General features: G+C 41.1%; 1 protein-coding gene across 2 annotated transcripts in view; it reads left to right on the top strand.

The window, feature by feature from the left end:
• LOC149239248 (NAD-dependent malic enzyme, mitochondrial-like) overlaps window positions 1-14,263 on the top strand; it is a 525,613-nt gene that overhangs the window by 157,891 nt on the left and 353,459 nt on the right. For both annotated transcript variants that reach the window (XM_089373361.1, XM_089373362.1), the window contains exon 5: window positions 12,140-12,268. In XM_089373361.1, coding sequence (XP_089229487.1) covers window positions 12,140-12,268 — 129 coding nt within the window. The remainder of the gene's footprint in view (window positions 1-12,139; window positions 12,269-14,263) is intronic.

Raw genomic sequence — 14,263 nt, 5'->3', positions numbered from 1 at the left:
AACACTAGTGCATGCTCAACATATTACAGATCATCAATTGAAGGAAACAAAAACAAGCACATGAAATGACACCGTTATTTTTGGACCAATGTCCCCGGAAAAATCCAATGCAGGAAAACCGGTGCAACTATCTGAGGGTTTTCTTATTAAGCAATTTTAGAGTACAATCTGAGTGCCAAATCCGGCTTACCCAACAGAGAATTTCCTTGGCAGTAGTACCTCTCAGTCTAAGTCAAATGTCCCAGCTGAAACCCCGGATAAACCTTCTGGCAGCTCCTCAGCTCCAATCTGCCCTAGAAACCCCAGCATCTGCCTTTCTGGACTACGTCAGCCTCTCTTTGCCCAACGCTGGCCCTGCGTCACCCTGAATGGGCCTACGTTAGCCTCAAGAGGCCCTGCATCATCCTTCTGGGCCTCTGCGTCAGCAATGCTGGCCTCTCTGAAGCACTGCGCAGCTCCTGATTGCCTCTGCGTGAGCTCTGGCTGCTACTGCGTCTCTCTCTATGGGTCCTGCGCGGATCTCCCGCCACTATCTCTGCCTCTTTATCTCTCTATACTCGATGCTCCTCAGCTGAAACTCCAATCACTGATTTTATCTCTCAGCAAACGCTGCTCTAGAGAATAGAATGACTGATCACTCTGGAGTCTTCTCCAAGTGACACTCAAACCTCCTCTTATACTTTTCTCGTTGACATATCAACTGTCGAGATTAAGTCCCTAATCAACGACTAAGATTAGATCTGGCTTGATCCATGTCTTTTGGACCATTCTAACACCGTTTTATGTTAATCCACATTAATATTTTAATTTCCAAGTTTAGACTTAGGGACTCCCTTAAAATATTAATTATTTTAATATCTCCTGAACTGTTTAGAATCTGCCCAAACCCTTTCAGGGTATTGGAGATTTCATGTGCCCCAACCTCTCCACCAAATTTCATGGCTAGAGCACAACCGATGCTACCCCAAATCAACACAACTCAATGCCCCCGTTGAGAAGTCTCCCCTCTATTGCACCAAGTGTCATCCAAATATCTTGGGTGATCTCTTCGTCCCCTACTGCTCGTGACCAGAGTGTCAAAGGACAACAACCAGATCGCCCGCTCCTGTAGGTGATGTAGAAGAGGGTCAGGAGTGTGAGTTCCCACGGATACCATCAAGTATCGCTCATTTGTGTCCCCATTGATCCTGGGTGAACTACACCCAAAGGTATGCCTGGTATCTCCGTCCATGGGTGTCCCTGGAGGCAACATTCCAAGGCCTCGTTGTGCAACACCATACGCCTTTGCATACCACCGATCATCTCAGTACTCTTGGACATGCCACTGTACATCGCGGCCTACCTCTGTACACTTCTAGATACCTCGGCTACAGCTATGCCATCCTATACCATCCTGCTTCCTACCTGTATCACTGTACTTGTCACTCCCCACATGTACTCACTGCGATGTGAGGCACTCTCACTCCGCAACTGTTAAATTATGGTATGTTCTATGCTTAAGAGCAATTTACTTCAAATCTTCCTATTAGCCCAATATCAATTTCCAATAGTGAATCACATCAACAAGATAGTAAAATGCAGATAAAACATAAATGTAAACAACAAAAGAAAAGCCAAGACAAGAGACACAAGATGTGGCACCAACCAGAGACAAACCCCAATGCAGGGAAACCCTTTGATCAATTCTTCTATATTGTTCAGTAATTCAGCAGAGAGAGAGAGAGCTAGTATAATATCACAAATATGTGATTTTACAACAACAACAATACAATCTTGATTAGCAAGGTCAACGCTGGTCAAACAGCTCCCAAATGACCTCAAGTCAACCTAGGAGAACTATTAAATTGGCAACTAGGGCCAAACTCAATGTGGGTCAGCTTATTTATGGCAGCTAATATTTTTATTGGATCCCTCTCGTCGAGAGGTGTAGAATTGATCCAAAGATCATCTGATTCCGATAAGTATTTATGGAGATATGAATTTATTTTGTTTATGTAATTATTATCTAGCCGACCAGCTCTTATGTAGGCTCTAGAAGCCCAAACGTCATGTCTATTGAACCTATACGTTTTGGTATAAATAGAAGAGGATTTGAAGTCATTTAGACACTCTTCACGTGATCTCTTCTCCACGTCTGGGTTTTTGGAGAAGGAGAAAACGCCAAGAGTATTTGCTATGATGCCCTAGCCGCAGTAGCATAATGATCTAGATCTAAACACTGCTATGGAAGAAACCCTAGAAGCTGTCACTAAATATGCAGCAACAGGAAGGCTCAAGATCTCATAACGCAGTCCAAGAAGAAACAACGTAGAACAACAGGCAGTGTGTAATCTGGGCAGCCATGGCATTATGGTGAAACGCAGTCATATTGAACGCTGTGGCATTATGATAAAACGCAGTCCTGGCAATGTCTAGATTGAAGCAGCAGTCAACGTGATGAAAATGCCGCAGATAGCATGGTAAGACCTATACGCTGTGCATGGAACATATGTATGCAAACGCTGTTCATGTTATATATCAAATGTTGTTCACGTTCATTTACACACAGTCATGGAACCACGTTATATGAAACCACGTATATATATGGAACCACGCTATACCTAGTCCATTCAGCGCACAACACTACCACGCAGTCTCAATGTTCACACTAGATAGCTGTATGTAGTCATCACGTTGTCCGCAGTCAATGCTATACGCAGCCCTAGCTTATACACTGTAGTGGAGCCTAACCGCAGGAATATATATGCCATCAAGCTGTAGTAAGGAAGGAATAGATGCAGTCTCCGCATGCAATGGAGACACATATGCAGGACATAAAGATCCGCAGGCAAATGAAGACAGTGGCATCTTCACGCTGTCATGGGAGACAGATCAACATAGTCATAGAAGGAAGCCACAGTCATGAGAGACTTGTAACTGCCAATCTCAGTGTAAAGATGACATCATTATGTAACCCTAAACTACAGCCATGGCAACATTTATATGCAGGTCATGGATACATCTATACACTATCATGTTGACACCTTATGCACAGTCATGGAGATGCGCTATACTTGTGAAGACAAGAATCTTGAAGGGACACTCCTTGTCTTGGTCTACTCTCTAGAGACATATCTGTAAGGACAACAACATGATGATGATGCATATTAGTATGGGCAGCGTGATGATTATCATGTCTAGTGCAGCATGGTGTAGTATGCAGTGGTGCAACTAGAGGATGCAGCACGATGATAGGTATCAGTTGAAGCAGAATGTCTTCAACTGATCTCATCGTTATAGGAGATGATCTATGCTTAGATCTAGACAAGTCAAAGTGTTGACATCTGTTGTAAATGTACTATCTCTCTCTCTCTCCCTCTGCTGAACTTTGAAGATAAAAGAAGATTTGATCAAAGGGTTTCCCCACACATTGTGGGGTTTGTCCTTGGCTGGTGCCACATCTTGTGTCCTCTTCTCTTGGCTTGTCTTCTGCGATTTATATTTATGTTCTATCTGCAGTTTATTTTATGCTGATGTAATTGCTAATATGGAAAAGGAATTAAATAAATTGCTCTAGCATAGAACATACCAAAAATAACATGGAATCAGAGCTGAGGTGAAGACAATGCCCAAGCAAGAGTGAAAGAGCAATCACCGAAGATAGTTGGGAGACAAGACAAAAGGATCAGTGGGTTCCTCATAATTCACCTAGAGTGAAGTTGAAGTAGAGAATGTTATCAGAATGACGTAGCGGAAGTTTCTAATGACATACCTAAAGATCACTTCATTGGGAAGTTCGAATCTAAGAGTGGATGGAAAGGTGGATGTCTTGGCTATGAGTTTGGCCCTTATGCGAAGGAGTGTCTGAATGACAGAGATGCATGTCATCAAAGACACGACCAACTCTTCAAGGAAGCAAGGAACCCTAGGTAAGAAGAATCAAATATTGTTTCTGATAAAGAAGTGTTATCTTGTATTGGCCCTCTCCTTCAGATTCTTTGGGAATCTGGCATATTGATTGTAGTGCTTCAAGGCACTTCATCGGATAGAAGGGTGCACTCTCTAATTTGGTAGAGATGGAAACAATCATGGGATTACACTTGGAGCCAATGCCACCTATCTCGAAAAGGGAATGGAAGTCAAAGTTTTTATGGTGGCATTCGTCAATGGAAAGGTACGTGTTTGAAAATTGAATTTTCGAAGATGTTTTTGAGTTCAGGGTTGTATCAAGTTGCAGGAAGTCCACTGGGGACCATGTCCATTGACACAACACCGGAGGTTTGTGAGTTAGATGGTGACAGAGATGTCTGAATTCAAAAAGAGCATGAAGGTACATGTCTGAGATGTACCGAAGGAAAATCTTACAAGGGGACCATTCCCCCTCATGTAGCAGGTCCACAAGTTTGGAACAACCCGTGGAGTTTGAGATTCATGAACATGAATCTCATGTATATAGGTGGAAGAAAGCCCTATATGGCTTGAAGCAAAACACCCCGGGCATAGTATGAGAGGATTGATAGCTGTCTGATGAAGCTGAGATTCACTAGGAGTGAAATCGATCCAAACCATTACTCGAAGGTTGTGGATGATAAACCTCTCATACCGACACCTATGTCTGACAGGTGCAGACCCTCTCATTTGTAGGAGACAGAGGGAGTTGGATTTCGTATGTGGAATGATAAACTGCAAGCCTGTGACTACTTCAAGGATATTAACTTTCAGAAGCTATATGGTAGTGATGTCGGACCAGATTTGGGAAATGCCTCTGAGTTTCACGTTGATGTTCTTGGTGAACTTCCGTCCCAACATATGTTTTGCAGTTAGCATGGTGAGCTCATATTTGGTTGAGCCTCACTGGATTGGTGCCAAGAATCCTCTGAGATATCTTCGGGGCTCAATCTCTCATGGATTGAGATACACTGCCGGAAATATAAAAATTGCATGATTATTCGAATGCTCACTAGGCAGGCATTGTGGAGAATCACTAGAGCACTTCTCAGTGCTAGTTCTCTTTGGATTTTGCTTTGATATCATGGATGAGCAGGAAGCAAAAATCGGTTGTTATAAGTACCATCGAGACTGGATACATAACTACGAGTATGACCTCGTATGAAGTTGCCTGGCTGTGGAAACTCTTCAGTAAGTACACATGATGAATACCACTGTGATTCTCTGTGACAACCAGCAGTGGGATTTGATTATTGAGGAATCCCGTATTCAATGATTGCTCCAGTAGATAGACATCAAATACTGCCTTATCTGGGATATGGTAAGTCGATGAGCAAGGAGGCTCCATCGCACTGAGATGATGTACAGGTCGGAGCCTCGAGAAAGATCAAATTTGTGATCTTCCTAAACGACTTGGAGTCGTTGAGAGACCTTTGTAAAAGGGTCTTGCATGTTGCATACATTGAGCTTTGGGAGCTCTGGGGGGCTTGCGGTTCTTACTGGAGCAACATACGACCATAGGGTGACTCACCGTTTCCTGGTGGTGCGCACTGGAACAAGATGATTCGCTCTCTTGTGGGACAAGATGATTCGCTCTCTTGTGGAACAAGATGATTCACTCTCTTGTGTAGCAGGATGATTAGTTCTCTTGTGAGGCCTGGATTGATGTGTTCTCCATGGTGATTGTAGCAGGATTGATGTGTTCTCTTGTGAGGCCTGGATTGATGTGTTCTCCATGGCGATTGTAGCAGGATTGATGTGTTCTCCTGTGAGGACAAGATTGATTAGTTCTCCTGTTGAGGCATCCTACCCATGTAGTCTGGGACTCATGGGAAGTACCTCTCATCTGATCAATGAGCAGGGACATGAAGTTAGGGATCATAGTACCGATGGACGCATCATTGTATCTACCATACTCCCTACGCTAGGATGACCTCCATTGGTCTGGGATCAATGATACTGGTCTGGGACCAGTGGTAGGAGTTGTACCTTACTATGACACTGACTTCGGGTCGGTTGAGACTGGTCTGGGACCAGTGGTACATACTCCGAGACTGACTTCGTGTCAGTGCAGGACTGGTATGGGACCAGTTAGAGTGGTACATACTATGATGTTGACTTCGGGTCGGTTAAGACTGGTCTGAGACCAGTGGTACACTCTCTGAGCCTGCGATACTGGTCTGAGACCAGTGGTAGGAGTTGTACCTTACTATGACACTGACTTCGGGTCAGTTGAGACTAGTCTGGGACCAGTGGTACATACTCCGAGACTGACTTCATGTCAGTGCAGGACTGGTTTGGGACCAGTGAGAGTGGTATATACTATGACGCTGACTTCGGGCCGGTTTAGACTGGTCTGGGACCAGTGGTACACTCTCTGAGCCCGCGATACTGGTCTGGGACCAGTGGTAGGAGTTGTACCTTACTATGACACTGACTTCAGGTCGGTTGAGACTGGTCTGGGACCAGTGGTACATACTCCGAGACTGACTTCGTGTCAGTGCAGGACTGGTCTGGAACCAGTGAGAGTGTTACATGCTGTGACGCTGACTTCGGGTCGGTTGAGACTGGTTTGGGACCAGTGTTGCACTCTTTGAGCCTACGATACTGGTCTGGGACCAGTGGTAGGAGAGGTACCCACTTTGACGCTGATTTTGGGTCGGTTGAGATTGCTCTGGGACCAGTGGTATGCACTTTGAGACTGACTTCGGGTCAGTGGAGAATGGTATAAGACATTCTTGATCAATTCTTCTTCTTCATAGTTCAGCAGAGCTGAGTAGAGCAAAGCAGAGCTGAGCAAAGCCAGCAAAGTTGAGCAGAGCAGAACTGAGCCAGCAAAGTAGAGTAGAGTTAGCAGAGCTGAGCAGAGCAGAGCAGAGCTAGAAGAGCTGAGCAGAGCATAGCAGAGCTGAGCTGAGCTTAGCAGAACAGAGCCAGCAGAGCCAGTAGAGCTGAGCAGAGCTGGGCAGAGCAGTGCAGGGCATTGATGGCAGAGATAGTACAATCAGACTTATGGATCACCGGATGGAGTTCTCCCTAGTTGAGAGGGAGTGTTAAATTGGCAACTAGGGCAAAACTCCATGTGGGTCAGCTTATTTATGGCAGCTGATATTTTTATTGGATCCCTCTCGTCGAGAGGTGTAGAATTGATCCAAAGATCATCCGATTTCGATAAGTATTTATGGAGATATGAATTTATTTTGTTTATGTAATTGTTATCAAGCCGACCAGCTCTTATGTAGGCTCTAGAAGCCCAAATGTCATGTCTATTGAACATATACGTTTTGGTATAAATAGAAGAGGATTTGAAGTCATTTAGACACTCTTCACGTGATCCCTTCTCCACGTCTGGGTTTTTGGAGAAGGAGAAAACACCAAGAGTATTTGCTATGATGCCCTAGCCGTAGTAGCATAATGATCTAGATCTAAACGCTGCTATGAAAGAAACACTAGAAGCTGTCACTAAATATGCAGCATCAGGAAGGCTCAAGATCTCATAATGCAGTCCAAGAAGAAACAGCGTAGAACAACAGGCAGCGTGTAATCTGGGCAGCCGCGGCATTATATGCAGGACATGAAATCTTTTATATGCAGGCCATGGCAACATTTATATGTAGGTCATGGATACATCTATACACTATCATGTTGACACCTTATGCACAGTCATGGAGATACGCTATACTTGTGAAGACAAGAATCTTGAAGGGACACTCCTTGTCTTAGTCTACTCTCTAGAGACATATCTGTAAGGACAGCGACATGATGATGATGCATATTAGTATGGGCAACATGATGATTATCATGTCTAGTGCAGCATGGTGCAGTATGCAGTGGTGCAACTAGAGGATGCAGCACGATGATAGGTATCAGTTGAAGCAGAATGTCTTCAACTGATCTCATCGTTATAGGAGATGATCTATGCTTAGATCTAGACAAGTCAAAGTGTTGACATCTGTTGTAAATGTACTATCTCTCTCTCTCTTTCTCTGCTGAACTTTGAAGATAAAAGAAGATTTGATCAAAGGGTTTCCCCACACATTGTGGGGTTTGTCCCTGGCTGGTGCCACATCTTGTGTCCTCTTCTCTTGGCTTGTCTTCTGCGATTTATATTTATGTTCTATCTGTAGTTTACTTTATGCTGATGTGATTGCTAATATGGAAAAGAAACTAAATAAATTGCTCTAGCATAGAACATACCAAAAATAACAAGAACTCGGCCTCCAACAACAATAGAAAACAACCCAAAACAGTCAATGCAAGGAGGTCAAACAACAGTCAACGCTACAACAATACTGCAATCAGCCCTAACCAGTCAATGCTAGGCTGTCTAGCAATGTGACTAGCCTAGGAGAGGCTGCCCAACCCAAAACGCAGTCAAGAAAGCCTCCACGCTGGTCAATGCATGCATAAAACAGTCTTGTTGCTCCATGGTCAACCCTAGGTCAAAGCTGCTCTAAAACAGACCTGCGTCCTTCCTGCTCCCACGTGTGAGTGCCTTCCTCCTCCTACGCATACCCAAGAGACTAGGAGAGAGAGGAATGAGATGGTGAGATGAATGTGTTAATGCCTCAAGGTCTCCTCTTCTTATATGCCACGTCGAGGATAAGCTGGGGGTGTAAAACACTATTATGCTTGCTGGCCGACCTTGACAAATTCTCAAGAAATACAAATAAATTCATATCTCCATGTATACATGTCGGAATCGGATGATCGTTAGATCAATCCTACACCTCTCAATGAGAGGAATCCAGGAAAAATATCACAGCTGCCATAAATGAGGTGACCCACACGGAGTTTCGCCCTAGTTGCCAATTTTAACAGCAACACAGTCCAACACACTACAACTCAACACCATGCATCTCCATGGGTATTAATAATGTTCCAAACTTAAATAAATAGTGATATGCAAAGCAAGAACGATTTACAGCACATAAATTTTAAACAATCAACAAATACTCATAAAACTCCAGAAGTAATAACCCACTGAGCCATTTTATTAATCAATGGAGCAAGTACAATAGTATGGAGGAATGAACTTGGGTTTGCCTCAATGGCAAGCGTGACAGAACCTAGGTGATAATACAATGATCTCAAATGCTGGAAATCACTGCTCCTCTAATCCTCTGCGCTGCCCATAAAACTACATCGCTGGCTGGCAAGGCACTATAAGAAACTCCACCTTCGATGCTCAGAAAATGTTGCAAATTTAACCTCAAGCTCCTTGACCAAAACCCACAAAAACCCAAAAAGTATTTGGCCTATCCCGAACCAAAGTCGAACCCACAAAATGGTGTGAATTCCCCAGCTAACTAGCAATTCAACCTATTATAAGAATTAGGATTTCAAGCCCGAATAGCATCTAGAAAATTCCGAAACTTTAACCATGGAGTCCTCTCAGAAAACCCAGAAAAACCCACGAAGTAATTTGACTGGTTTAGACTTCTAAAATTCGACCCCCTTGGAGCCCAAATTTAGTTGCAACTACAAAACTCGCCCTGCTGGAATCTGCCTGTAAATCCTCTTGGAAATGGACTTAAAGTGTTGAGCTGACCTTTGCTATCAATCCCCTAACTTCTTGGATGGGCTTCCGGCGTATGGCACCTGCTCCTTAGCTCCACGAAATTGCTGGACTGACCCTCTGCGTTGTCCCAAACCCCAGTAATTCGAACGGCTGGGATGCTGACTCCAAAACTCACAAGAAAGGTTGGCCCTTTGCTGCTCTCCCAATCCTCTAACTCTCCTAGCGAATGCTTGATCAATGATAGCTCCAAACTCCCCTGCGTATTCTCCAGCTAGCCAGAAATACGCATTCCCTGTTGTGGGTGAATGGTAGTGCTGTAATACACTCACGGAACTCCTGAAATACTTATGGAACTGCCTCTCTAGGGCAGGCACGGATGTTCCCCTAAGTAGAGGTTGAATCTCTCGCTTGAGAGATTCGTGGCTAAACAGCCAGTTGACTTAGCTAAATAGCAGAGCGAACAGTGAAGTAATTTTGATTGCAAGGTGTAAGAATGAATCCAAAAATGAGTGCTGCTCCCCCCTTATAACTCCTTGGGCCTCCCTTGCCTCATGTGGGCCCCTCCATCCACCTATTCAACTTTCCCTCCAAGCTATTCGAATGGGCCAATTCGAATTCCCATGTGGGTGGCCCCCACATTCCACTAGCAACCAAATTAAGTCGAATTGCCTCCTAAGTCCCTAAGTCGAAAATGATGGGTTCTCTTCCTTAGCCAAAATTGTGCAAAATTGTGTAGGAGCACCCTGTTACAAATGTGTTTGAGAAGTGACATGACACCACATTTCCCAAAATTTTAGTCAATAATAAACCTAAATTTGACTTTGTATTTTACGTTTTAGGGTAAACTTAGGGTTTTGTTGAACTTACCTTGAACTTTCAGCCATGAAAACCCTAGATGTCTAACATTTTCATGAATATTATTGCCTAAAATTCTGGCATTCGTTGCATATTCTTGACCTAAAATCCTAGGATTTTCTTACAAGTTTAAGATAAAGTATTTATTGCATAATATATGCCTTACTGATTTATATTGTTCGCATAAATAGGGCTAGATGTCTTGTTTTAGTTTTCTTGTAATTTCAGATTTTAGAAGTGAACTGAACCCTAGATTTATTCATTATTTTAGCCCCATTTTCTGCTAGTTTATAGGTCATTTTGGGGTCTGAATTGTATTGCCATTGTAACCTGTTTACTGCTGTAAATTTCTATCTTTTATGCAAGTTTAATAACAACCATTGTTAATTTCCAGATTTGAGTGGTTTGGGGATTGTTTTGCATGAAATCGTTTCTTGATAAATCCTGTAGACTAACCTTAAAATACTGTAAACCAAATCTGGAATTCACCTTCATTAGCCACCTAAATCCTTGTTTGAGATATCCCATTAGCGGTATTCTTGGTAGCTACTTAGGAGGCCTTAGACTTGATTGTGCCTTGTCTTAGGAGACCTAAGTCCTACCAGGGAAGTCTCCCTTGTGTTTGATTTATTCTTCATTAAAATGAGGGAAGCTGATGCTAAGGTGGTAGTGGTAATGCTTCTGATGTTCCACTAAGTCTTGGCACCTTCTGAAGGCTTTGTACTAATGTGCTAGATTTTGTAATAATAGTTCCCTCTGCAGTTGGAAAGCTGTGGGCTGATACACACCCAATCCCCAATTTCTTTTACCTATCAATTCTCCCATGAAATGTTCAGTGAAACTACTATAACCAGCTAGAGTAATGAATTTTGACAGTCAGTAAACTGTTAGAACAATGAGCCCAACCTCCAAGAACAAATAATTTAAACTACATGCAATAACTGGTCCCAAATCAGCATTATTAATAAGCATCGTTGGTGGCAAGAATGAGTGACAAAGTAAGAGACTTGATGGGGTTTTTAACTCCCATTTCATGTCTACATGCTTGAACTGGCATTTGTTGTGTCATGACATTTTCATGGATAATTTGACATTATATCATGGTAGGTGGGATATCACCAATGATCCCCATTTACATTCAATATTCACCATATTGCCTTTTGCCTCAACAACTGTGTTGTGGATTCAAAATGTTTGAAAGAACTCAATTGTATTGAAATCTTCTGTCGGAGCTTGAGTTCTGTGTAGGAGTCCAGCTAAATGGGCATCTCCCAGAGTCATTTGGCAATGTAGGTGTTGAATAACTAGAGAATAATCTCCTATCACTATAGCATGTTTTATTCCCCTAGTCCTGAGCAACACAGGTCCTTGATATGTTACCAATCATCTACCTCATTATTTGTGGCATTTCCATGCCTTCAAGCATAATTATGTTCTTGATTTCCATCGGGCTCTAAGATGATCCCCCTCACACCCACCTCACCTCTTTTTTCAGGTAAAATGTTAAATGCTTATACCTTCATGGTTTGGTGGTGTCGAAAGGCTTCAATTGTTGGAAAGTGAATGAATTTTTCAAGTGGTGTTGTTTCATTTCTTCTGTTTGTGTTCTCGTATCGAGCAAACAAAGTTCAATTTCTTAGAATTTCCTGCTGCTTGCCTGCATTATTTATTATTTTCAAAAGATGAGTGTTGTTTGTTTGGAATTTTTTACATGTATATTCATTTCCCACTCATTAGTGATTTATTGCGCTTGTCTTTTATCATGTAGATGATATCTGAAATATGATATTGAGATTAATTTAGGGATTTGTCTTATAATGTTTCCTAAATTGATAGGTTGACATGATTGTGGTTACGGATGGAAGTAGAATATTGGGTCTTGGAGATCTTGGAGTAGAGGGTATTGGTATTGCCATTGGAAAGTTAGACTTGTACATTGCTGCTGCAGGCATAAATCCTCGAAGGGTATGCATTTTGTGAAAACTTTTCCCAATCTGATTGAATTTGAATGCTTTGTCATCTAAAGGCCCTTTTTGTTTTGCGGCTTTTAACACAAACTAGTTCTAGTATTGGATTTTCATTGGCCAGCTTGTCAATGTTACTTCTTACAACATATGCTTTATACTTGGGTCAAATGTCAAGAGTCTTTTGGACAGAACTTGTGTTGTCATATTATTTGTGCATATCACCAGTATAGATCCATCTTAACCACGGATCTACTAAGAGCCGAGAGGGATCAAATATCATTATTTGCAAACCTCTTTTTAGAATGCAAAATTTGCAAAAAGATTTACTCGTTAAGAGATTTAATCCCTTTTAGTGCTTTGATAAATCCGTGATTAAGATAGATCTATAGTGGTTTTATGTCTCTCTCTTTATAGACCATACATAATTTTTCATTGTTTAAATTGTATTTTTGAATAATTTATTATTATTAATATTTTATATTAAAAATTGAATGAGTTACACATTTTCCTCTTATTAAGAAGTAACTAAATTATTTTACCTTTAATTAATTTTTCCTTTTGAGCATTGAAATATTTTACTAAGGTAAACATTAACACACATATATATACACTTTCTGTTTATATACATATATATAGAGTTATGGATATTCAACCAATTTATTTAAGTTCTATATTGAAATATTTATAAGAGATATTTTTTTTTTAGTTTTAATTTTGATTACTTTATCTCTGTAAAGTTACATAAAATTATATTATTTAACATAGACGTTGAAATATTTTATTTATTACTCGAAGAGTGAAAGTGGAATATCAATGGACCGTGTGAGCACAATGAGAATGTGATGATTAATATTTTATAATGTTTTTAGTTAAAACTAACCAAATATGTATAATCATTTATGTTTTTATTATAGCCGACAATGTTTTTTCATTTAAAGTTTTTTATAAGGGACATGTGTCAACTCTAAGTGAGCACAAACGGAATTACACATCACCCTCATACTGGATCTGGATTGTAGAATGAGCCTCTTGGCTCAATTAGGCAAATATGTCACAAACTGAAACCTATATGTTAAAGAGCCTTAGACTATTGCTCTCACGCTGTGTGCAGTGAGAAGATAGATCTCACAAAATAAACTACTTTTATGGGGCTAGCCTCCCTCACATGCTTTCGTCTGCAATGGTATATCCTTAACTCCTAAGCATTGGGCATTATGGCTTTGAAACCTTAAAGTTAAATTATAAAATCTTGCAGACTTTCTAATGGCTTTTGATATGGATATTAAATCACAAAGGCATCAATTTACAATCAGAATATTACACCACCTTATAATCAAATCAAAGATGCCACATACAAAAACATACATACATATATGTTTCTTTTATTAACAATAAAGCCTTATAGTACAAGTCAATTTATACAATATAAAATTAGACAAGCTTCAAGCTAATTGGCTATTCGTTGTTAAATTTTTGAGAAGAGAGAGAAGACTGAAGGTAAGAAAAGCAATACTTGTTCGATAATTATATTAATAATGCATTGGGTAACATAAAGGAGATAGAGACACATACACAATCACTTGATGTAGTTTTCCTATTTATTGATGACTTAATAACTACTAATAATTATGATAACTTTAACATTAACGTTAAATGTTTACATAACATGTTTTTATAAGCCTAGACACCTAACATGTGATGTTCCTACTTAGTAGTTTTGCTAAGTAGTCACAATGTTGTACAATTTTGAGTTCTACTAAGGAGGACTTAGGAAAAGTGGGTTAGGAGGACCCCACTTTTAATTTTTGGCTAAGGAAGGCTCTAAAATAGGAGAAGGGAGACAAATCGAAATTTTAGTGGATGGTGGGGGCCACCCCAAGAGGAATATACAGCCCTTGGAGTAACATGCACTTTTGGAGGGACAAAGACAAGAGGGGGTCGATGCATGGGACCTACATGGAGAGAAAGGAGCTCAATGATAAATAGGAGGAGT

This window comes from Pinus tabuliformis, chromosome 8, assembly GCF_031772625.1.
Source record: "Pinus tabuliformis cultivar Carrire ecotype Pingquan chromosome 8, CPIR1, whole genome shotgun sequence".
NCBI classification, from domain to species: domain Eukaryota; kingdom Viridiplantae; phylum Streptophyta; class Pinopsida; order Pinales; family Pinaceae; genus Pinus; species Pinus tabuliformis.
The sequence above is the reverse complement of the archived record's forward strand: the minus strand, read 5'-3'. Positions and strand labels throughout refer to the sequence as shown.